Genomic DNA, 26,123 nt, shown 5'->3' on the forward strand with positions numbered 1-26,123 from the left:
CTGCCGAGCCTATAAGGATGCTGCAGGTTTTTCCTCCCAAGATGGAGAACCTTGCATTTTTCAGTGTTAAACACCATCATGTTCTCGTCCGCCCGTTTGCTGAGCCTGTCAAGGTCAGCCTGGATCGCCCTCCTGGCTTCAGCTGTGGATGCTTTGCCCCAGAGTTTGGTGTCATCAGTGAACTTGGCCAGTCCACTTCTGACTCTAGTGTCCACATCATTAATGAAGATGTTGAACAATATGCGTCCAAGGATAGAGCCTTGAGGAACCCCACTGGTCACAGGGCACCATGACGATTGACTTCCATCAATTACTACCCTCTGGGTCTGACCACGGAGCCAATTTTCCAGCCAGCAGATCATGGTGGACCCAAGGCCACAACTGGCCAGTTTCGCTAAGAGGTGATCATGGGATACTAGATCGAAGGCTTTTTTGAAGTCAAGATATATGACATTAATCTCTTCTCCCTTGTCCAGGTGATAGGTCACCTGGTTATAAAAGGAAATGAGATTGGTCAAGCAAGACCTACCCACAACAAACCCGTGCTGGCTATCCTTCAGGATGTTGGCGTCAGCCAGTCCATTAAGCATGGCCACCTTCCCCGGGATAGAGGGATTTTACAATCCTCTGAGACCTCACCTGAGCACCGTGAGTGCTCAAACAGTCATGTCAGTGGCTCTGGTATGACTCTGGGTAATTCTTTCAGCACCACTGGATGGAACTCATCCAGTCCCATTAACTTAAACAGATCCAGTCCCTCCAAGTGTCTATTTACTAGGTTGGCACTGACAGTTGTTGGTCTGGTGTTCCTCTTGCTTCTGTCAGTAATGCATTTGGGAGTTTTGTCTAGATCTGAGTTCAAGAATACAGAGGTAAAAAAACTCATTGAAGAGCTCTTCTTTGTCCCTTCTATCTGTCACCAACTGCCCTTGTTTTTCCTGTAGGAGTCCTATGCTGCCCTGCGCCTTCTTTTTGCTCCCTGTATACCTGAAGAAGGACTTTTTGTTCTCCTTATTTTTTGTCACCAGCCGATGTTCTAATGTCCCCTTTGTCTCCGCCTTTCCCTCACTGGTCCAGGGTGGTCTGCCTCTGCTTCTTGGGGGATGGGGGCTTCAGGCTGAGGAGGAACAAGGGCAAGGGGGTGCTGCCTCCTGAGATGCAGTAGCATTGCCATGGTGGTGAAGTGTTTCACCTCCTTGCCCCAGCTGATCTGCTTTTGGCAGTGCTGGCAGGTAGCATACCTGGGATCACCTGCCAACTTAGAATGATCCCACACTATACTAGCCACCCACTTCTGGGTTGAGGGTGGGGGTCCTGCTTTATCCCCATCCTCACCAGGCACAGGCACAACAACAGGAGGAGCTCAGCCACCTGCCCCCACAACCTCCTCCAAAGTGCCTTCCAAAAGAGACCTACCTCTAGGGGAACTTTTATGGGTGTGGAGCACAAACTCAGATCCCTCTTTTTCCCTAGAATTTCCTTAGCTATGGCCCTCAGCTCCTCTGCTTCCAGAGCTAGCTCCTCCTCTGGCACTGGAAGGCTCATGCTGGGAACTGAAATTGGGGTGGAGACTGTCCTGCTGGTGCTGGTGGTTATTCCTGGTGTTAGTGGGGGTGGTGCAGGTGCAGACACTGCTCCCACCTCTTTGCTCTCTCTTCTCAGTTTCTGTTTCCTGCAAGCCTGCTTTCTGAATCTCCAAATCTTTCCAAATATTTTCCGAATCAATTTGGACCTTTTAATGGGTCTCCTGATTCAATTCAGATTCAGAGATTCGGCTGCCAAATCAGGCCAAACCTCCTCTGAATTGAATTGGCTACCGAAGCTTCGCATAGCTTCGCATAGATGTGCTAGGATGAAATAACTGATTCTGAGAGAGCTTTCTGGACCTGGTACCCCAATGAGTGCCAATAACATTGTGTACTATACTGGAGATTCCTTTAGTAATAGCAGTATTTTTTCACTAATATTTAAAATAAGGGATGCTATTAATTGACACTTCTGTAGAATGATGGGTGTTACTGTGATGATTTTCAAAGGCTTGCTATATCACAAATTATATGTTTTCTTCCTGAAGCAAACTAATAGAAGGGCCTCATAAAGGTTACTCTCATCATCATAGTTCCACAACCAGAAGCATCAGGCACACTCTTCGTATATCCAGAAAGTTACACTACAAAATGTCACAATATTAACTGCACTGTTTGGACTGTACATACAAACCCATAAAAATTGTGAACACAGACCTAAAGATAATATTTCAACATTTGGCCTCTAGTTACTCAAAAATTTGACCTACATTTCCAAAGACAAAGCAAATAAATATAGAATATGAAAATAAATATACCTCTGTAATGAGGAAATACAAGCGAAGCATAAAGGAAACAGGTAGCAAACTTTTACTGAACCTGGAAAGTAGACACGTGTTCTTTCATTTCTGATTTCATTATGCTCCATAAAAAGGACTCCTGTACGACTTAAGACATATATTTCCAGATTTGTACTGCCTCTCACCTTCGTTATACCTTCTCTCTCTTTTTTACTCCCACTTACAGCTACAAGCAAGCTTCCAGAACTTCCTAAAACAAAAACATCTCCCCCACTACGAAAACCTGCAGGAACACTGGGTAATGGCAACTTTTCTGTTTTCAGCTTTTCTGTCTTTACAGTATGTAAAGAGAATTGCAAGTGTTTCTTAAGTCTTTTTACCCCCCAATTTTTACTGACACCTATCAATATGCTGTCCCTCTTTTTTTTCATTTACAGTTACAAGCAAGGTTCCAGAACTTCCTAAAACCAAAACCTCTCCCCCACTTCTAAAGCCCACAGGAACATTGGGTAATGGTGACTTGTCTTGCTTGTTTATTTTGGGCTTATGCTACCTTTATTAAAAAAAGACACATGTTTCTTAACAAATCCTTTTTTTTTACTTCAAATTTCTATTGACTCACATCTCTATTGTGCTCTTTCTCTTCCTCTCCTTTTTTTTTCAATTAGTTACAAGCAAGCTTCCAGAATTTCCTAAAACTAAAACATCGCCTCCACTTCTCAAGCCCACAGGATCATTGGGTAATGGTGATTTTTTTTCTTGTTTTCCGCTTGTTTTGTTTGCAACACTGTATAATAGAATGCTTTTTGCCCAGATTTCTATTGCCTTCCCTCAACGTTGTACTTTCCCTCTTCTTTTTCCCTTACAGCTACAAGCAAGCTTCCAGAAGTCCCTAAAATTAAAACGTCTCCCCCAATTCAAAAGCCCACAAAATCATTGGGTAATGGTGATTTTTCTTGTTTTGACTCTGCTGCACTATATAAAGAGAACTGCAAGTGCTTTGCGTATTTTTTCTCCAGATTTCCACTGGTTCATGTCAGTAGCGTTCTTTCTTTTTTCTCCCTTTTTACTTACAGTTACAAGCAAACTTCCAGAGTTTCTTGTCATTAAAACATCTCTCCCACTTCAAAAGCCCACAGAATCACTGGGTAATAGTAACTTTTCTTGTTTTCAGTTCATCTGTTTATCTTACACTCTTTATCAAGAAAACTGCTGGTGTTTCTTAACAAATCCTCCCCCCCCATTTTTGCTGACTCGCACCAAAGCTGCATTTTCTCTCTCTGTCTCTCTTTCTTCCCCCCCTCCCCCTTTATTACAAGCAAACTTCCAGCATTTCTTAAAACCAAAACATCTCCCCCACTTCTCAAGCACACACAATCACTGGATAATGGTGATTTTTTCCCCCTGTTTTCAATTTATTTTGCCTGCTGTCTTCTTCAGAAAACTGTTTTTTTCTGTATGAAAAATCTTTCCTTTTCCCCCCAGATTTCTTCTGCCTTCCATCAGTGTTGTTTGTCCTTTCTCTCTTTCTGTTTTCCTTTACAGTGACAAGTAAGCTTGCAAAATTTTGTAAAACCAAAACCCCCTCCCCAGTTCTAAAGCCCCAGGGAATATTGGGTAGTAAACATACCAGGGCAGCCATGCACCTTGAGCCCTGGTGGCACATAGAGCAGTGGCAGCTGTTATTTTTGCACCCCTCCCCCTAAGTCAGCACCCAGGACTGCTGCCCAAGTTACACCCTCCCTTTGTTTCTTGTTTTGTCTCTGCTTCGCTATATAAAGAGAACTGCAAATGTTACTTAAGTCCATTTTTCTCCCCAGGTTTCTACTGACTCCCATCAATATACTTCCCCTCTCCTTTTTCACTTACAGTTACAAGCAAGCTTCAAGAACTACCCAAAACCAAAACCTTTCCCCCACTTCTAAAGCCCACAGCAACATCGGGTAATGGTGACTTGTGTTGTTTATACCTTACTTCACTCCTTCATTTCCTTCACAATGCCTTAAGCTATGCTAAATGTACTGCTTTGTTGCACTGCTATAGAGGGTGATAATATGAGATTTATGGTTATTCTTGTTTAACTACAAAGCAGATGGACTTTCATTGTTGGTTAGATGTTTATTAACATCTTCCTTGGCCTAGTGGTTCTGCATATGCACAATTGATGCTATTCAAGCTCCAAATACCTTTCTGTCCTTCAACAGTGTTTCTTCTTTGGATTATTTGTGCAATATGTACCATAGAGGTTGGCTTGCTTTTATGTTGTTGTTTCAGGCACTTATTTTCTTTGAGCTTAGTGTCTTTTCAGTGACTCTTTGTAATTAAAGACCTGGTTATTCCTTTTATCATAGCTTCTAAAGAAATGCAGCCGATTTGTTCTGGATCTAAATCTTCAGATCTTCCAAAAATGCCACAGACAAAACCTGGTAATTATTTGTTTCTAAATTTGAGCTTCAGGGAAAACATCATTAAAATTATTTGTTGGTACTGTAGCCAGGTGGGTTTTGTGATTCACCATCTCAAATAAAATAGTGTGGTTCTTTGATGTATAATGTAGCAGCTATCAGATTTTTCTACATCTGAAAAAGTCAGAGTTTCTATATTTACTAAGAAATCTTGTTTTGAGATTAGTGAAATGTTTTTCTTATGACAATGGAAAAAAATATGATGATAAAGGGGTTAATCTTCAGTTGATACAAATTGTCAATTATTTGCTCTATGAGCTTTGTATTTTCCTTGTAAATGTTGCATTATTTTTAGAGGATGTCTGTATCTCTCATCTGAAGCATTGTTCCATCCAGCCCTGAAGTGATATACTGCAGAGTAACTATTAAATAGTTAATTCACTTTTATTTTTTTACTGATTTTAGTGTCTTATTGCTTAGGTGTTTGTATGGCCTATGTTTTCAAAAGTGAATATTAATTTCTGGTGTCTCAATTACTGGGGGCTCATCTTAGGACATCTTAAAGGCATGAGCATAAGCTACTCCTCTTCTGTGAAGCAGGCCCTTGTAATATCTCTCTGGTTGAGCAAATAGAATCACGATTCACTTTTTCTTAAATTGAGGCCATAGCATCTGTTCATGCTTGAAACCCTGACAGCCTTCCAGACAGACTTTTGTGCAGTTTTTCGTCCTCTCAGATTATTTCTGTGGTTCCCATTGAATTCAATGGGAACTGGGCATTGTCCATTCTAAGGCAACATGTAGTCAGGCACTTAGCTTCCCTTTAGTATTTTAAGAGAAAAATATACCAACTAGGGTAACAATATTTGATAGACTGTATGTATTTGACTTTTCCTTGCTGTGCTTTAATCTTTTATTTTGAATTAGTATCAGAATAGATTCATTTTCATATTTAAAGGTTATTACATTTATGGGGGTCAGACGAACCCATTGCAAAGGTTTTTCTCTTTGGATGGGAGAAATGGCTTGTAGCTGTGCCTAGTAGACTGTGATCTTGGTGGTTAATTACTAACTGCATAAATAGGGTCAGGCTTGGTTAATACTTGGCTGGGGTGAGTACTGATTCAGTTTATTCTTGCAGTAAACTTTACTGAAGCCAAAATATATTAAGGGCATGTGTTTTCAATTAATTGCCAAATACTGAAATCCTTACTCAGGAAAATATCCCGCCAACCTTGGTGCAAGTTTGGCCAAGCGTGAACTGAGTAAGATTTTTTTTTCAATTTGTTCCTGATTTATTATAATTTCTTACAGTTCTTCTCTGTGCAGTATTTGCATGAGAAGAGCAGGTCTCTCATTAATGGCATGGAGATAACTCTCTATTGCTATTGTACTGAAAGAGATCCCATTACATATAGTTAGATTCAGTGCTAGAGAGAAGGATGTTCAGTAATTTGTTAAGAACACAGCTTGTTGAAATGTAGCTACTGATTTCAAATTTGCGAGAGATGGGAACACCACTCCATTCTGCTGTGTAGTAGTAAGCTCACCTCACACTTGTTTTTCAGTAGCTCTAAACCTTGCCATTGGTGTTTAGAGAGAGTTAGCTGTGTTAGTCTGCAGTCAGGCAGAAGGCAAGGTGGGATGTACCTTAGGGACTAATTTGTTCAGAAAGGCATACAGTTTAGCAGGTGACAGCCTACTTTATCAGATACTAGACACTGGTATCTAGAGAAACACATGTTAGCTGGTTTGGGCCTAGTTGGTGGGAGGCAATTCCCAAACAGGCAGACTCTCAGAGAAGTCCGTGCTCTTGCAGTTGACTTCAGTGAGCTCCATTAGGGCTTTGCAGGTCTGGGCCTTTGAGTACTTTTGTTGTAATGCTCCAGTGTTCCTTCCTCCCAGATTTGAAAGCCAAAGTTCTTTACCCAGAATTTTTAAAACTGGAGCATAATTTCTGTGAATCTTCTTTTAAAAGCACTGTGGGCACTGACAGACGTGTAGCTTCCTGGTCTAACTTATGGCTCAAAAGACATGCATTGAGGGTGGGGGATTGAGCTCTGCTTCGGAGCCAATTCAGCCGAGGAGTTGCATGTCTGCAGCTTCTCTCCTTTAGTTCCCCCTTCCTCCCCTCCTGCCAGCGGGGAGGGAGCTCAAGCTGTGGTTTTCCCAGACTGTGCTGGAGTGGGAGTGGGTGGACTGGAGGCTCCGAAGTGAAGCACCTTCATTAACTTTTGTCTGCTTGGGCAGCTGGGCTGATGCAGCCCAGCCCTCCCCCCAGCACTGTCTGTACAATGGGAGCAGGGAAGAAAGCAGGGGAGAGAGGTTGAGGTTTACGCAGCCTGTGCATGAGGGGAGCCCCCCTACCTTAGGGGGGCTCCCATCCACCCCCCCTCCCTTGCACAGGGCACAGATGTAGAGTGCTTGCAAGGGGCTGATTGCGCAGCAAATGTAACTTCTGTTTGCACCGTGTATTTTCTCACACATCCCCAAATAAGAGCCATACCTTTGTTTTTGGAAGGCAGAATGTAGGAGAAAGTATTTCAAGTCACAGCCAACGGTGTGACAGAGTAGGTCCTCCTGGAAATACAGTGTCCAGGAATGTGGCATCCCAGGATACAGTCTAGGTGAGGCAGCAGGAACTTCCCGATGTGACAGGACAGTAAGAAGATTAGATCTCAGTTCCTTAGAAAGCCAGTAGCTAGACTGTTACTTCTTTACTGTGAATAGTTCTTTACATAAATTATATTCCTATAAGTGACAAATTTAGAAAATAATAAAACTTTCTAAATTTCTGTGCCACAAAGCCTCATTACGGTACTACAGACTGCATCTTCACTTGCCCTGAGCAAGCTTAGTTGCTGCTTCTGACACAAGCTACCGTGCTTGGCTAGTAGCTACTGTAGACACCTTAGTAAATATATGAATGTTAAGATTGGATGCTACCCCTTTCTGCTTCCTGTGCCAGAAAGAAGTGGAAGCCATCCTGGCGGCCATTAGACCATAGTGTCTACTTGCTTCTATTCCTCCATGGTTCTGTTGCACTGAAGAAAAAATGAGCTTCCACACTTAAAACATGCACCCCAATTTTGGAGGGCTGAATTTAGGGGGAAATATGTGTGTGGTATGCAAGTAAATGCAGTATGCAATTCATGTCCTCATCCTTCCTCTATTAAATTAAATGGAAAAAAATCTCACATACAATAACTGCAGTATCACATTGCTTTTCTGGATGATATCTGACCTATTTTCCTAGTCAGAATCTTCCAATATAATTTTTTAATATTACTTTTTTTAAAAGTTAAGTCTTAATAAGTAAGCTTTATACAGTTTATCCCTGAAAAGTACTACATTCCTCATAAGATCAGCAGAGAGTAACATTTAGTTATATCTTCAGATGTGTAAACCATGTTCTGCCCTATGTTCTCGAGAATGTTTTTCTTATTTATTTTTGTACCTGGATTATACCAGGGGGAGACATCTCTTTTAATTTAGAAGCTTGATGGGTGGCCATCAGGCTTTGAATTCAAACCTTTTTTTAAAAAGGCATCTTTGTTACATGGCTACAGTGTGTTGGGACACCCCTGGAAGATGTCTTGTGGCTCTTACTGTACATGAATGAAATTAATAAGAGTCCTGCTGCCAAAAGCTGTGAATCATGTGCCTTCTGTTTGTATAGTGCTCATGATCACTATTTCCTTCTTCTCTGGAATCAGGATATTAGCCTGAGATCACATCTGTTGATATGATGAGTCATACAAAATCTAATTACAAGTAGTTGTGGGAGCTGATACCTGCCATATGAAACAGAAAATTGTTTGCTTATTGGTTCAAATTTTCACTTATATTCATGCCATTTTCATTAAAAATTAGTCCGAACCCTAAATATTTGGAATATTTTCCCTAAATCCATGGGAATTTTGAAGTAAGGCTCTGGGATGGCCTTACCTTAAAACCTCCTATCTCAGTTATGTAGTGTAAAGCATAGATTGTTTAAAAAAAAAAAAATAGTATAAATAAATATCTATGGCTGTTGCAAGCATAATTATTGGGCGGTACGGTATTTATTGATACACATGAGTATTTTATTGCTAAGAGGATCTTTTTGTTATTATCAAAATAATATGTACTTGCAATCAGCAATGCACAATATCTGCTTCACATTTACTCCTATTGAGACAAAGAATTTACCCTCAAATTAAAGATACATAATCTTAAATTATTTAGGGGTTATTTAGTCAGGAAAAGAGATGACTGAGAGGGGATTCCATAATAATCTTCACATGTGTGAAAGGTGGTTTCAGGAGGATAGTGTTAGACCATTATCTAGATGTAGACAGAAATACGCTGTGAGTTAGACCAACCAACCACTTCACAGAAAGCTCTATGAGTTAGATCAACCCTCTGACCCAACACACATTAGCTGTTGGCTCAGGAGGGTGGGGCATCGAGCTTCTATTTGGAGCCGATACAGTGAGAGAGTCTGTGGGTTTACAGACTCTTCCCCTAGCACCAGCCTATCTCTTCCAGCTCCAGTGTTGTCTTATTATGGAAGTGGGAGAAGGCAGGGGGCAGCGGTCCATTCTGGAGTTCACCCTGCCGTGGTGGAATAGGAGGGAGGTAGATTGGAGTCCCTCATTTTGGGGGGGTGGGGGTTGAAGCTACAGTCCACTTGCCTTACAGCATGGCTGGGCAAACCCCAGAATGGACCTTCCTCCCATGCCTTCCCCCCCTTCCATACTGAGACAGTAGCAGGGACGTGGCTGAGCTGCTTCAGCCCAGCCACCAGAGTAGACAGAAGTTATTGAAGGTGCTCTGCTGTGGTGCACCTTCATTTGAACACTTATAATGAGGGTTAATTTTTCTTGCAATTAGAGATCTCTGCAGCTGTGCTCTTCTGTTTGGGTACTTTCAAGGGGTCAAGCACCTGACAAATATAATTTCTGTCTGGATGTTCTGTGGCTGTGGAGAACAGGGCAAGTCTTAACAGTCTTAAGTTGCAGCAAGAGAAACTGAGGTTGGATAATATGAAGAATTTTCTCACTATGCGGTGAGAAAGTTCCAAGTGTTCCATTAAAAGTGTTCCAAGGCTTGATTTTATTGCATTTGGGACTGCTGCAATATGAATGATATGTTCCTTGGCTAAGTGCAGATAGTCAAAAAGCCTGGGGCTGAATCAATTCAATCTTTGCAGGTTAGTCTAAACAGCATAGATTGAACCAATCAACAAGTGAACAGATATTCACTTTTAATTCCAGAAATGCAGCCACATGCTTGCAGTGGCTGCTGAAGCCTGGGGGTACTAGAACATGCCTCACTGCTCAGCTGAATCAGACAGATTGGGCCAAAGCTACTCTGCCCTGCCCACCCTGCAAGGACGGGTTTGCAGGAGAAGTGCAAGCATTCTGGGATGCTAGGGAGCTGTGAGATAACTTGAATCTGGAGGAGATTTTGGACAGAACTTCAAGAAACCAATTTAACTTAAATCAGTTAAGTCTGACACTACATTCACCCAGGTTTACCTTTAACCGGTTTGAAAGTGGCTTATGTGCATTGAACTCCTGTTGTGTTACAGATTTGAACCAGTTCCTGATCACTTTTACTGGTTTATTTCTAATTTAGGTGCCTAACTCTTAAGTGTGTCAGGCCCAGACTACTTGAACAGCCAGCTGATGGATTGGATGCAGTTTTTTCACAAAAAGAAAAATTACTTAAAAAAAATTAAAATAGCTTCATTATCAATATGAACATATTTGCTCTGTTTAAAACAGTGACTTGTGCCAAAGCTGCCTACATCAGTGTCTCAAGATAATGTCCATCTTTGCTCTTAGCTATCCTGAGACCAACTTCGCAATCCACATCTCTCCCTCCCATGGAAACCCCAAGGACATCAATGGGTAAATCTCATGCAGTTCCATTTTTTTCATTCTCTTGGCCTATCTTTGTTCTGTAAAGGAGAATGCTTGGAGTCACTCAAACACCTTGTCTTCCATTCTTGTGTGCCAGGCTTTTTGTTTGATCTCATTTCAACCACTACTGCATAATCAACAGTGAAAAGCACTTTCTCTAGTGACACAGTGACACTCTGTCTTGAATCACCGTGAGCTTATTTGTTTTTTACATCTCAGCAATTCTTATTCCAAAGAATTTCAATAAAATACAATTCTAAGATAATAAGAATTCCATTCAGCATGGGCTGTTGGAATCCCATTGCCTGTGCTTTGTTCTGCACACCAGCCTCATTCTTCATGTTTCACAGTCATCTCACAGCTGACTTCCATGTCATCAGTCATCTTGCTTCACCCCTGTGCCAGCATCATCTTGAATTTGCAATTTCTGTCTGCTTGGTGCTGTTATCCTGCTGACTCTGAAGTCCCTCAGCATTTTAAACCCCAATTGTCTTTTCAGCTTTTGATGAAACACAGCTTGTTTCTTCAACAGCCAAAATGCTTGGCATCCCAGAATTGCCATCGACTGAATCTGGTAATGATATTTCTTGAAAAATTAATTCTTACAACAAGCATTTTCAAAAGAAACCTCACAGGGCGTGTCACCAAGTAGTCAGTTTAACTTGTCATAAACTCAGGATAAAAATAGCTGCTAAGATTGGTGTTCTGGATGAAATAGTATGTTTATTTAGAATGTTTTGTATGACATATTTAAAATAATGGATCACTCTGATGAAATTGTCCATTCTTTTTCAATGGCTTCTTAGGACATCCAGTTTGTAAGGTCAGTTACTTTAAATATGGTAGATATCGAGCAATTAATGCAAAATAATACGATATAATATTACGTACATTACAGTTTTTGTGCCTTCAGATGTCAGTGGGTGCTAGTTAATCATGTAAATCCAGTTAAGCAACTACTTTAAAATATCTCAGTTTGCAGGTATGCAGCATATCCATAGATCCTGTGAATACCAGTGAGAGCTGTGTTTGGTACCTTCTGAAAATTGGACCACCTTTTTAGATGGTCAGGACTTATTTGTGCTGTGAAAATGATCTGATATTAGAGATCCAATGTAAATGACAGTGCTGAATAAGGTGGAAGGGCCTGAGTTCTCTACTACTTTGCATCTTGTGTTACCCTTTTCATTTCTGCAAGATAAATGAAAAATGTGGTTCAAACATTACCAAGTTAGTTTGGTAATGAACTCACATATGCATCACACAAAGCAAGGCCACAAAGTGTGGAGTAGAGAAGCATTTGACCCAAAGTCTTTTTTTTTTAATAATTGACTGAAGGTGTTGTAACTGGACCAAATATTCTCAGTAATTCTATCAAGTTTATTGCTGCATTGTTCAAATGCAACTTTCATAAACTATATAGAAATACAAAATAACCAAGAAAAGGAAATGTTTGTGAGCTGTATAGTGTGATCTAACAGTCCTAAAGTGAATGTGATTTTCTTTCTTACAGTAACTGTTCAAACAACTCTCAGACCTGTTACACCTGGTGCTAGTAAAAAGGAGTTTGGTAAATAAGGGTGTTTTCTTGATACCTAATATAACATTTTTAGGTTTTTATATCATGAAATCCAGTTCTGCACTGCATATTTCTCCTATTCATGCTTTCAAAGCTTTTTCTTTCAGCTTTTGCTTCCTCTTTCCATATATGTTCTGAAACTCTTTAACTAGTTTTCTTATACAACATCCTGAATACACACACAGTGCAGCTGTACCTCTGCTTGTAGTTTTGACTGTTATCCTCTGTATGAGCAGAAAGTTCTGCTTCCTTTTACTGCTAAGCATTTAATTCAACTGAGGCCATTTGGGATTGTTGTCCTTAGACTATTCCAGGAAAAATACTGATTTTTCATGGAAAAGGATGAGTTTAGCAGCTGGTCATCTGTCTTGTCTCTGCAGGTTGATGGCATGCACTTTTGGATCTCAGAAAAGCATTTTGTTAAGATCTTGGACACTCTTGGGGGATTCCTGGGTAGGCTGTCAGGTTTCACGTGCGCTTTTAAAGCCAGTGAAGCAAAAGGCCATCTAGATGATAACACTGTACTGAAGCACTTCCTGAGCTGTTTTTCCACTGAACAAGGGGAATTTAGCTTTTCCTCTTTGTTAATATTACATAACTTAGTAGCAGTGGGAAAAAGTTGATTGTTGAGCTGGTCAATAACTTATCAGGCGTTATTATCAAATACTCATTGTTTAACCTCTCAACCTTCTCTTGACCACTTCAGGTCCATTGACCTTGTTCACCACTCCAGATTTATTTTTATTTTAACTCTATGAAACTACACCATTTTAAAACTAAAATAATGAAATGGCTAATTGGGGCTTTATATTAGTGTATAAACAGCATTTTGTATATTCAGCTTTAAATAGAAACAATCCTGTAACCTTCACCCCATAACACACATGCTTCTAATTAAACTTCGATATCTAACATTTGTGGTTTCATTTTAGTTTATTCAGTTGAACAAAAGTGAATAGAAACTCATAGTATATAGTTTTTAGAAGAGTCGTCATCCCCCACCCCCAATATGTTTTTGGCTGTGATATGGAAAAGCTTTTTTGTGGAAAAGTAATACTTGTTGAGTTTGGAATTAAATGGTTTAGAGAGACCATGTGTTATGTTATATATGTGTTCTCCATTAGGCGTTGATTGCAATTAGTTCAGCCCACCCAGGTGTAAAAGTCTCTGTATAAATGAAAAGTAGGAATGAATGTTGATCTTGTAGGATTTAAAACCATATGTTAAAAATGTAAGTGGTTGCACGATTTGTGGGCAGCTGGAACTGTGCTAAGTAACTTAACACAGTTCCAAGTACCCACAAATCTTGTAACCACTTACATTCATTCCTACTTTTCAGTGCCAGAGATGCTACTTGTAGGCGTACTCACCATTTTCTAAAGCATGTTAACTGATCCACATTACACAGTTTGAATCAAATTTCAATTCCAATTAAGGGTTGATGGATGATCATTGACCATCATGGAGGGAGCGCTGGCTATACACAATCTATAAACTTGACAGCCCCTTAACAGACCCAAGTCTCAATGTTTGTGTGTGAATTTATGCAAAATTAAGCAATAATACACCTAAGGACTGCTACATTGTTACAAACCTACCGATAGTTATCTAAAGTGCTGTTCCAGAAGTCCTAATGGGTGAAATTGACCTGATGTTGTTGGCACATTTGACTTTATGAAAGTGTTGCTATGTGCCTGATAGCCTCTACTGGGCGCATCTACATGACACGCTACATCACTGTAGCAATGTGCTATACCACCATAGCTCATTACTATGGCGACATAGTGTCAGCAGGCACAAACTGTGATGCCAGTGCTGTGTCACCATAGTGACAAGCTACCTCACTATATCACGTAGCTATGGCAAGTACTAAATGACAGTGCAGTAACAACTGTCCTGTGGGGGGCACATGTAGACATACCCACTGTGTTGCAAAAACCCAACTGAGTTTTCCTTGTGTGGATTGATATTTGCAATGCTTATCTGAGTTCCTAAGGACTGTTTGTCCTAAAAACAACATCATATATGCATCTTAATACAGTTCAAATTGCTGAATTTGGACTACCCTAGTCTGCATTAACTTTAATCCTCATTCAGTGAGGATTAGTTCACTCAGACTGGAGCCAATTTTAATTCGGACTACAGAGGCCCATGTGTATATAGTGGTAGCTGTAGTCCAGATTAAGGGGGGCGGCGGTGTTTAGGTGTTTCACTGATTTTTTTTAGCTGTCCTTCAACACATATTTTCCCCTGAAAGAGTCTTCAAATTTCAGAAGTATTCCAATTATGTCAGTGCTAACACCACCAGTTTGAAGCATGAACAATTTAGATATATGGTGTCTTTTTTTTTAACATATACTTAATTCAAGCTCCTGGTCAACTGTATAGAGAGAAATTCATTTTGTTAAATATTCAGTACCCTTCATTATTCAGTTGAGTTCTAAGAAAGCTCGCATGCAATTCTAGTCCAAGGAGCCCTCAAGCAAACATAGGGAAAGCATGAGTTGATATTCCTTACTTTTCTAAATTAAAAACCTGACCAGCTTTTTGTGGGGAAAAGACTTCTTTGAATATCAGAAAGGAAAGTAGCAAACCAGATTTACTTACTGTATTTTTCTTTGTAGGTCACATTTACTACACAGTCAAAGAATGTATTCACTTTTTGTTACCAGCTTATACTGAACAATATCCTTTCTATTACACCCATATGTGGATGTTAGAGAATGTACTCTATTTCAGAAGTCTTTATTTTACTCAGCTCTTGCGTACATGCCCATTAGGTACTCTATTGTAAGTCTGACGTCCCTAAATAATATATTTAATAGAACTTCAATACTGCACCAATGGAGGTACAGGTATTGGTTAGGTCATCCTCATATCTCTGTGAAGCCCTTACAATTCTAATTTCTTATGTGAAAGATTGAATAACCATTTATTTCTCCAGGGATCGCCTGATCAAATTAATTTTTGACAGATAAGATGTACTTGTAAATCCCCTGCATGTCAGTGCACATTCTAGGCAGATTACGTTCTAGGGTTAATATTTTTAGAAAGATTTCATTTCAAAATCAAATGTCCATAACTCCCAGATTGTGCTTGTAACACCACACAGCAAGTCTTTTTCAGCCTGTTACCTTGTCTTTAACATTTGCTTTCTGCTCTCATCTGCCTTGTCCTCCCTTTCTCTGTCAGTAATATCTGATGAGATTGTATTTGTGATTTCATCAGTTAGTGCCATCTCCATTGCATCTATGTGTTCATGCTTGTCCTGGCAAATAAACATTGGAGCATGGGAGGGACCAAAAGTACAGCACTGTATCTTGACACCTGGTACAGGTTGTGTGCAGAGCACCCACTACTACATAAGATTACTGTCATTTGACTTGGTACCTCCCATGTGAGGACACCCCATGCCAGGACATTTCTGGCCTTGCTACAGTACTGGTGAAGGGGAGGGTTCAGTTCATTCTTGTACGGACAGAATCTAAAACATACATTGCAATCTTCAGGTTCTTCAGTATTGGCTAGACTTTGTCTTGAGCTTCTGACTGAAGACAATTCTGTTCCATGTTGGTTCTCCCGGTTTTCAGTAATAAAAACCCAGTTCTTGTTTTTGTTTTCTCAGTTTCATATGACTTGCTGCATGTTTCCTCCATTCCCCAAACTCCAGAAATATCACAGACAGAATCTGGTAAATTATGCTTACATTACTTTAGAAGCCTGATATTTTGTGCGGAGTATGTTGTTACTGTTTCCATTTAACTGGTTCCTAAGTGCCACGTTATGCCTTTAAATTGTACAATCGTATTCTGGTGGTTCTGCTAGACACAATGCAGGCTCGAGGCACATGTTCCTGGTGGATGAGGGCTCTATTTGGTGTGATCCTTGCCAAAGAAAGGAGGCAAGAGAATCAGAAAAGGACTTACAATATGAGGAAAGGAAAGCTAGGTGAAGTTGGGGTGATGATCCTTTCTTTGGGGAAGAGGGCCAGATGTACAAATTTACCGAAGAAAAGATATTGGTTGGTATCCAGCAGTTTGTAGGAAGTGGCATACTTGTGGATGGGAACAAGTTCAGGCCAGTGCTGTATCAAAGCAGTCAGAGAAAAGCTCAGACTCTACGGGATTATCCAGATCTTTTGGCGACTTTGTGGGTTAACCTTAGGTCAGTGAAATTAAATGTGAAGCCACTCCTCCATCTAAGGCAGATAGATAGAAATACTATGTGGAAATACATAACCATAAAGTAAGCTCAACACAATGTACCATTAAAAAGATATCTTATTCCACAATGATAATTAACCTTGCCGTGACTGAGGTTCAGTGTTCCTAAATAGGACTAAGTAATGGGAGTACAGTAGGTAGATACTGTGGATATTATAGTTTCAAAAGACAATGCAAAACCAAGACATTTTCCAAAAGAAACAGAAATAAAAGACTCTTTTGATTCTCTTCAATTTACTTAATGAGTAAGATTCCAATTGAGATGCTATGTATTTCTTCTGCTTGGTAAAGACATTTAAAGACTTGTTGGCTGTCTTGTATATCTTGCTTTGTATCGTTCCTTAATCTCTCTGTATAAATATATATATATAGCAAAGACCTATTCTAGCTACTGTAGCTCCTTTCATCTGTGCTGAAACAATTTTTTGAAAAGTTGTTGAGATATGAGGTTGACTTTTTTTACTTTATTGGGTAGTTGGTTTTTTTGGACAAGCAGCAAGGGTTTGAAGGGACACAGTCTTACCATAAAATAATTAAGATGCTGTTTTTTATGAACTTCCTAGCAGTATTATTGGTGGACTGTCTGGGATCCCAAAGCAGCTTAAAAGTGTTCTTTAGCTAGATTAAAATGTAAAGCATACATCTTGCAAAGATTAATTTGCAACTTTATTCTGTGTGATACTTGCCCCTAGTACTGTAAACCAGGGACAGCAGCCCAGTATGAAAAGAAAAACCTACTTGTGGCTAGAAAAATACAAGCAATTAAGTAGATTTATGTAGTGCTAAAAAGGGATACTTGTTGCAGGAAGTCCTGTGTTTGTAATCAGTAGTCCAAAGGTTGTTATCCATTTATGCAAATGTGTACAGTATGCAGTCAGCTTGTTTTAGATGTAGTTGAAGGCAAATGCATAAACTGCTTTCTTGTGCAAAACCAGATGCATGCAACCTCATTGAACCCATAAATAATCTTGGCATGTACTAAGATTAAGGCCTTTTTATTTTTTCAAACCCATAGTAAATGAGTTTGTTTCCTAGTTATAAGAAGGCCCTCCTGTCTGTATAAAACACTTGTGGTATTGTTAGAAACTTGCAAAGCAATGCAATGCAGTCTCCTTCTCTCTCCCCACAAGCCCCTTCTTCTGTACTCAACAATATGAAGTTACATCTTAAGTTTATTTACATTTTCTTTTTCCTGTAGCTACAAATAGTGCTGAACTGGAAACATCTACGCCTCTAATTTCCAGAATACCTCATTTGTTAGGAACAACAATGGGTAATAATGAATAATGCAATTTTCTTGCTTAAATTAACTACCTTTTTGTCACAGCTTATTTCAGGAACTTTTCCTTGTTTTAATTTCCTACCAACACAAAAATTCTTATCAGTTGTCTCAACAGTTTTCATGGCTTTACTCACTACCTTCTTTATGGAAGCCAACATGCAGCCTGTGTTTTGCTACCAAGGTTATCACCTATGATGCTGCCTTGCTTGACATCTTCTTTTGTCTGTGTCCAGACCTTTCATTTTTTTTTTTATGTTTTTGTACCTGATTAAGCCTAATGCATGAAACCTACATTAGAATGGGTTATTTGTAAATAATTATTTGCCTAGTGAATTAAGCATCTTCTTCTGCTGGCAGAACAACCACAAATTAATTAAAATTGTTCCAAATTGCTCAACAAATTTGTTTGCCATTTTTTACTTTCATAGATTGATCCTATTTTGCTGTGAGTATTAATGATGCAAAGGAACCTTCATTCTATAATAGTATAGACTAGGGATGCTCAACCTCTGGCCTGAAGGCCAGATGCAGCCTGCAGAGCTATGGTGCTCAGAAGGCTCCTTGGGTACTCCATAGGTGTCCACAAGGCTCTGCAACGATTGGGAAATTTGGCGACAGGGGAACAGTGGAAATAAATACAGCCACTCTCCCTGCTTCCAAATTCCCAAACCCTGAGCCCCACACAACAGATTGGGGCCAGGACAAGCCCCCTCCCCCAAGACTGGATCGGGCTGGGCCATGCCCCCTCCCCTCCACAGGGCTGGGTTGGTGCTGGGCCATGCCCCTTTTCCCTGTGGGACTTGGCCATGACCCCTCCACCCCCACCCTGTGGGGCTGGGTTAGAGCTAAGATGCCCCTGGAGCTAAGACAGCCAGATAGGGCCCTGCCATGACTGCCCCATGCTGGATTAGGACCATCAGTCAGATCTGGCCTGCAGACGGCCTGGGCACTGCCCATCTGGCCTGCCAGCCAAAAAGGTTAAGCGCCATTGGTTTAGGTAAGTAATGTGGTACCATTTTTTATTCTAGTCAAGCAACTTGGGACACTCTCTTTCTATGCAAATTTCTCTTTTGTCTTTAAACCCAATCACAAAATGTTCACAGAAAGCAAAGTGCTGCAGGAGTTTTCAGTCCCAGAGAATATCTGTAGGCATATTATTTCGTTTCCAGCTTTAAAGATGTGTATCCTTGCCATTGTTCCTTGAATGTTTGATGCCTGTAGTATCCGAGCAGACTTTGAGTCACACACATTTACACTGCTGTATTTTCCACATGGCTTAATGTCTATGAATTCTGCTATTTGAGGTACAATTGGTCTTCCATGCACTGTGGCTGTTGTTTCTGTTTTGTCATTTTCAAGCACTAGCCCATTCCAATCTACTACTACTCCTTTCCCAGTCTAAACAATGCTCACTTCTTAAATTGGTCAGACTGCTCAGTTTAAATCTTGGTGCCTCAGAACAAAAATCTCTAGAATTTAAAAGTATCATAATAAACATTATTACCTCTTTCTTTTTTATAGTTTTCACTGATAAGCAGCCTGTTCTTTCAAGCCCCACAACATCTGATGAGCCTGAAATTTCAGATCCCAAACCAGGTACAATAATTATTACCCAGTCCTTCCCCTTCAGAGAATCAGGGCCTGATCCAGAAGCCTCTGAAATCAAAGGGAGTCTTCTGTTGATTTAAGAAGGCTTTGGAGCAGACCCTGAGAGCTGTATTTTTTTATCAGACTACAGGGCAGATTACTACCAGTGCTGTCTTACAGTTATGACATCTCTGGTAATATTTATCAGTCAGTTTTCCTTTGAGGATTTTGGGAAAAAAAAAGGAATGTACAACACTTTATAAAACGCTTCTTAAAACATACCATGTTCTTCTACAACAATAGTGATAGTCCAGATATTCTAGTAACACTATTGTAAACTAATACTGTAAAACTTCTAAATTGTTTAAATGCAGGGAAAACATATCCTGCACTACATGAAGACATTTCACAACTTGTAGGCACCTAATTCTCCAGAGCTGTGACAATAGTTGGATCAGTTACCAGCTTTCTTGTCCAAGTATCATGTGCTTTTAATGGCTGGCTAATCTGCAATACAACATGTCCTTTTTATTGCATTCCTGTGTATTACTCTGTGTCATCTTGCTAAGGGATGGAATATAACTCAAAATAATGAGGTAGGACATGAGAGAACCTAAAATCTGATGCCTGGCAGTGATTTTGATAGTGAGAATTTAATTCAGAATTATTGCAGTGGAGTCAGGAAGGAATTAAATGAACATCCCCAAATTTCTGCACATTTGGATAACATGATTTATAGTTCACATAACTGTGATTCAAAAATCTGAACTCATCCCTAATGCATATTAAGCTGAAAATGCCTGAGAATTGGTGAAATACTTCCATTTTTTTTCTATGGCAAATTTGTTTGACTTATGAAACACCATCATCTTTCATAACCTCTTTGTCATCTTATAACTGTCACCATTTCTTCCAACAGAAAAAAGTGAACTTCCTTTGGATTCTCCCACTGCTAAAGTCTCTAATCTTCTTAAATGGCCAAAGGCAACATTGGGTAATGTTGTTTTAAACAGTGAAAAATTCTGTATTTATATTTCATCAGCGAACATCTCATCCCTCACAAACTCATTTCTTCCCAAAGGTCATTTCATGCATCTAATCATTAACCTTCATCGTAATTCTAGATCCTTGTTTTTCTGTCACCAAATATTCTCAGGCTTCCTGATTCATTTCACTTCTCTGTTCCTACAGATACAATTTTTGCTAGTTTTACTGCCCTGTGAGGAGCTATAAAACTTGCATGGAGAGCTCCACCATTCTTGTATCATCTGTCTCATGTTTCTAACGTTCATTGTGGAAATTGTAGCCGTCTTTGGGATGACACCAAATCAATTTCTGATCAGTGTACAGCAATTCAATGCTATCTCCATCCCTGAGCTCCATTCCACCCTGAACTCTGATGTCATCAGATGGCTTTTACATTCTGTATTGAATCTCGTCTCCATCACACACCTGTGGCATGCACTGTTGTTGCGGAAAACTCTTTGTTAAACAAACCTTGAAGCAGTTTATTAAAAACCAAGCTCTTTCTTTCAGCTCCAAATGAAACATCACTTGTTCCTTCTAAACTGAAACCATCTGCTACTCCAGAAGTACAGCATGTGAAACCGGGTAATTAACTACTCTGTTTACTTAACAGAATGTATAAAAAAGGCACGTTTAAAAATTACTGAAAAATTACCCATAACATTCTCACAAGGGAAGCAGACAGTACAGACTTTTGAGCCAGGCCAATTATTGTTCCATTTAAGGATTCATCTAAGAATAGACTCAAGGTGATTGGATTGTTGAACATGAGTTTGGTTATAAAATGTCAAAAAACCAAAAAATAACCCAAACGCCTCATCTATATTACCCTAGTGGTTTTGGTGGCTATCTAAATAGTAGAGTAGAGTAATTTTCATTTCAGCTTTCCTATTTTAGATGTAGTTTCGTAATGTGCTGTACACAACACATTACCTGTCTTAAGACTGTGTTCATACCTAGTAAGTATTACTCATTTGTGGTCATTTCTGCTTCCAAAATGTCACGAAGAGTCAGCATCTCTTTAGTGCAAATAGCCATGATTGACAGAAGACATGTAGGAAAAAAGAAATATAGGAAATCCTGCAAGAGTCTTTGTGAATCCCTATACTGTTCCAGTCTGTTTAAAATCTTGTAATGGTAATGCTCCAGTCTTGTTGTACTAATAATTTTAACTGAATCCTGATAGTTTTCCCATACTGTTCAATTATTTTGGATTCCTTTTTGTTTTGTAGCCCCTAAACCACCACTTTTGGAGCATAGTACGCCTAAAACTTCTAGGATTACTGACTGGCCAAAAACAACACTAGGTAACAAATGTTTCAATAGCTATCTGTCACTCTGTTTCTGTTCCAACACCATTCGACCTCTGTTACTAAAAATGATTTCATACCATCCATCATAATCTTGCCTACCTTATTCTAATTCTAGACCTATTTCTCATCAACAGGAGAACATTTAGGAAACAGTTCTTGTTTATTCTAATAACAAAAACCATATTAGAGTTTGTTCTTGTTAGGCAATAAATACTGTAAGTGCAAACTGAACTTAGTTTCTCCTCCAAATTTGATCTGTCTACAGAATCATAGTTTTATCACTTTATATTAAGGATAAAACATCTGTACTTAAAATGTCAATAGGAGGCCTGGGTATCCATAGGTGGCATTTACCCTGATTGTTTGAAGATTGTTATGGTCCGAACTACAACAAAAAGCTAACAGCCCACTTACCCCTCAGCATGATTCAAAAATAACCTTTGAAAAGTCAAGTGCAAGGCCTGGTAAAGAAATTTCTCAAGCAAACGTTTAGGGGTTATTTTTCTCTACATAAAAATCCTAACTCTCTCCTAAGAGCTACTTCTTGTGGCTTTAGAACTATTCGTTAGGCTTCGTTCTACTCATTGCTATGTCTTCTTCTCATTGCTATGTTTTCAATCACTTCATAAGACTATATATCATTCTATATATCATTGTTAGGAATATGGTGTCACTCAAGAAAGCCTCTCATCATGAATGTAGCACAGAAGCACCTTTGTAATCCTGCTTTATTAAAAAAAGGGGAAAAGTAATACTTTGGAAGTGCTGATCACCTCCAACATCCTTAGACTTTGTCACGGAATCAGGCCTTAATTTAACAGTTGAAATGGCTAACTGCAGTCTCTTCCCATGTAATTTTTGGAAGATATCTTGTAGTTTTCAGAACTGCTTCCTCCTACCAGTTTTTCTCACCACTCCTATAGTCAATGCTACCTTTTCATAAATAGTATCTAGTGAGACTCTTTCTATGGCTTTCTGGTGCTCTGCCACAATTTCTTTTGAAATCTGAGGTCCCAGAATTCATATTAACTTTCATCCCACTAAACCTGTCAGTTGATGAAAATGGATCTGCAGCTCAAAAATAAATACATAAATGAATAAATAAATAAATAAATATATTTGAAGGGGAAGTAAAACTTGACTAGATTGATTTAAATATTTATCAGCCATAAGGGATGAGTCTTTCTGGAACATGGACTAGCAAAGTTTCATGAAAATTGCCTGGGCTTTTGAAAGGCATTACTTTTTGCAGCCAACTGCATTTCCAGAAGTCATTTTGAAGTATCACTACTTCACATAACCTTGAGAAATGTGATATCATTCCTAAGGGGAACAATTAGAAAGAAATATATATAATCCAGTCTGTTTCTTTCAGCTCCCAGGGAAACAAAGTTCGTTCCTTCTACAGCTAAACCAACTGCCAGACCCAAAATGCCACGAACTAGACCTGGTAATTATGTTCCATGCCAAGCATTATAATCATTTATTTCTTTTGTAATTTCATGTATTTGGGTTTAAAGTTGTAGTGTTTGAAATTCAGCGATTTCCGTTCTCAGGAAGAGTATACAAAGAGCACGTAGAAGGAAGAGTATGGAAAGAGTTTGCATCCCTTGAAAAATGTTAAGGTCTCTTGGTAAAGACTCGTGGTTTTCTTCTCTGTGTACCATTTGATTTAGATTTGCATGAATTCAGTGACATTTAACTTGTGTTGAGGCTTATAAGAAATTGCACAAGTGAAGCGTGAAACTTATTTCTGGAGTTGAGCAAATGGATATGTAATTTAGCCAGTGAAATTGAACCTAGTTTTGCATCTGAATTTGACTTGTGATGGGGGTTAAGGGAATCCACATACAGATTTATTTGAAGTTGCATAAATAAGAATACACATTTTATATAATGATGGTTTATAAAGATGTTAAATATTTTAAAAGATGCATACAGTTTATATTGTACTCAAACATTCTTTAAATAGAGATCAAACGATACTATAATACCTTCCATAATCTCTGAGAAATTTAGTTGAAATTTTGCTAGTAAAAAGAAAATTGCCGACTTCCAAACATACAGTTCCCACTGAAACTTGTTTTCTTAATTATATTTATGTCTTGGACTAGCATCAGTTATTATGGGGAAATTTGAAAACTTTCTCACTCTTTCTAGGATTCCTTGGTAAACTTTTTTCACAGAAAAAATAATTTATATTAATATGGCAGTTTTGTTTTGTCTCATCTAAGGATGATTTTCATACACTGTGCCTGAATTTTTTATTTTTTAATCAGCAAAGAAAACAACTCGTTTGGAAACCATTATGCCAAAATGTTTTAAACCCTCTGAACTGCCAAGGACAACAGTGGATAATGATGTTTCCACAGTAAATGACCACTTTGTATTTCTATTTAACTATAGAACAATCAGTGTGATTGAGTGTTTATGCTTCTCTTTTTGTCACCTCTCTGTTACTGGTCTCACTAACAGGTCAGACCAGAGGATATCCCATCTGTTCACTACTGAACTTTTAATGACCGCTGTTCACCACTGAACATTTTCTTTCTTCTACACAGATGTTTGTCAATTCTGCTTTTTCTTCCATAGGAATAAATTGTAGCCCTTACTCAGGTGTGTTTGTCTGGAGCACAAGTTAGTATGCAACAAAAGAGGATCACAGTTTGGTCTTCAGCCAGGAGGGAGGATGTCCAGGCTTCAGGATCCAACCAGCATCCTGGAGTCAGTCAGATTTAACCAAATCATAATTTCTTCCGTTGATTACCATTCAAGATACCAAAACTCTATGTAGATTGTGTGCACTGAGATACAGTCTTAACAAGGAGCCGAGTCAGGTTTTTGCATAGTTCTTGAAATTTTTTGCCACTGTTTTTGCTCATCATTGATCATTCTCTTGTTTTGGGTAAGGTTTTTTTTTTTTTCTGTTTGCATTAGAACTAATATGAAATTTCAGTCAAAAAACAAACTTTCTATGGAAACCAAAAATTTGTGCAAAATTGACTTCCTGGTTCCCCAAGCAAAACTATGAAGTCCTGAAGACTTACAGCTTCATTCTTGTTTGGGCAGGGAAGGGGGCAATAAAACTAGTCTACAAGAAAAATATACTTGGTGCCAATACAGTCACGTTCAGCCTTTGTGCTCACTTGTGTTAAGAGCTTTCTGTTTTCCTAAAACATAGGAAGCCCTCCAGTTGCCGAGAGAGAGAGAAGGTGGTGAGAGCTGCTTATGAGACAGATTTTACCGTACAACTAAACGCATTACAGCTTTTTCTCTTCAGGAACATTGTAAAATTGTGTGAGGGACCTATGTTGAGTCCCTCTTACCCTACCTTAGACTCTGATGTGCACAAATTCTCTTTTGTATCTTTCTGGCATAAATCTCTTGTTCTGTAAGAGCCTCTGTCCATTACTATTTATGGAATATGGCACCATTTGCATAGAGCTACAGAACTGCCTTGAAAAGCCTCATCTATTGGGAACATGTATTAGGGATCTCGTATGAAGGTGATATCATCATCCTAGTCTCTAACAAGGGTCTGTTCTATCCCAGTCACCTCAGTTCTCCCTTCCTAGCTGCAGATAGTAAACAGAACTCATGTTCACGTTTTTCAGGCTGTATCTTTCATTAATCAATTTTATTTTCTTGTTGTTAATGTAGAATAGTGTAAGACAGCTTGGCATATGTATTTTTTCCCCTTCTGTGAGCTCTCAGTCCCTTATTGGATCCATGTTGGGTCATGTTAGATCTTCAAGAGGTTTTACTCCTGCCTAGCAATCATCTGAAAGACCCTAATGCCCTAATCTAGTGCCTTTTATGCTTGAGCAAACTTTACTCTGTAACTCAGTGCATAGCTCACTGCACATGAGAAGGGAAAGACCCTTGAGACTTCGAGCTTCTCAGTGCTTACAGCCTGATACTCTGAAAAGCCCTTTAAGAGAAACAAGACTGATAACTCTGCCTAGACCGATTTACAGGACACAAGATATATTTCAACACTATGATCTAATCACTGCCTTGTGTCACAAGGATGGGGTCATTATGAGGGCCAGTTCTGACTTCTTGCTGCAGATGGTCTCAGATTACTACCTGTCTCAGTATATTTTACTCCCCATGTCCTTCCACAGACCCAGTTCCTGTCCAAAAGTGTCATCTCTATGTCTCTAGAAAAAACTGACACCCTTACAATTCTAGCAAGTAATTGAAACATTTTTTGAGATGCCAGGTTTAACCATTACCAAATAGAAACTCTCACACTAGCATTTGGAGATGCATAGAGCATTTCTATATCTATGCCAGTACCAGCACTCCCAGTATAAAGATATGTGTGAACCACTACTCTATCAGTACCTGCCTTAGACAAATTCTACTGGAGGATATTCACAAAGCAAGGATTTGTAATTCAGGGCACCTTTTTGCCCAATGACACTCCTTGGATTTAGTACTATAGTGGGATGTTCAGCTGGAGAAAGC

The 26,123-nt window shown here is 39.2% G+C and overlaps 1 protein-coding gene across 8 annotated transcripts in view; it reads left to right on the forward strand.

Annotated features, from left to right (window-relative positions):
• ABI3BP (ABI family member 3 binding protein) overlaps window positions 1-26,123 on the forward strand; it is a 392,420-nt gene that overhangs the window by 216,104 nt on the left and 150,193 nt on the right. For 3 of the 8 annotated variants that reach the window (XM_019523725.1, XM_019523728.1, XM_019523731.1), the window contains exons 14-30: window positions 2,553-2,624; window positions 2,764-2,835; window positions 2,995-3,066; window positions 3,195-3,266; window positions 3,403-3,474; window positions 4,198-4,269; window positions 4,678-4,752; window positions 10,563-10,628; window positions 11,140-11,214; window positions 12,154-12,210; window positions 15,845-15,910; window positions 17,641-17,715; window positions 19,246-19,320; window positions 20,231-20,305; window positions 20,848-20,922; window positions 21,570-21,644; window positions 23,026-23,100. In XM_019523725.1, the coding sequence (XP_019379270.1) occupies window positions 2,553-2,624; window positions 2,764-2,835; window positions 2,995-3,066; window positions 3,195-3,266; window positions 3,403-3,474; window positions 4,198-4,269; window positions 4,678-4,752; window positions 10,563-10,628; window positions 11,140-11,214; window positions 12,154-12,210; window positions 15,845-15,910; window positions 17,641-17,715; window positions 19,246-19,320; window positions 20,231-20,305; window positions 20,848-20,922; window positions 21,570-21,644; window positions 23,026-23,100 (1,221 nt within the window). The remainder of the gene's footprint in view (window positions 1-2,552; window positions 2,625-2,763; window positions 2,836-2,994; window positions 3,067-3,194; window positions 3,267-3,402; window positions 3,475-4,197; window positions 4,270-4,677; window positions 4,753-10,562; window positions 10,629-11,139; window positions 11,215-12,153; window positions 12,211-15,844; window positions 15,911-17,640; window positions 17,716-19,245; window positions 19,321-20,230; window positions 20,306-20,847; window positions 20,923-21,569; window positions 21,645-23,025; window positions 23,101-26,123) is intronic. The other 5 variants (XM_019523726.1, XM_019523727.1, XM_019523729.1 and 2 more) reach the window with 5 other exon arrangements.

The sequence above is a fragment of the Gavialis gangeticus genome, unplaced genomic scaffold (assembly GCF_001723915.1).
Source record: "Gavialis gangeticus isolate Ggan-Ray unplaced genomic scaffold, GavGan_comp1, whole genome shotgun sequence".
NCBI lineage: Eukaryota > Metazoa > Chordata > Crocodylia > Gavialidae > Gavialis > Gavialis gangeticus.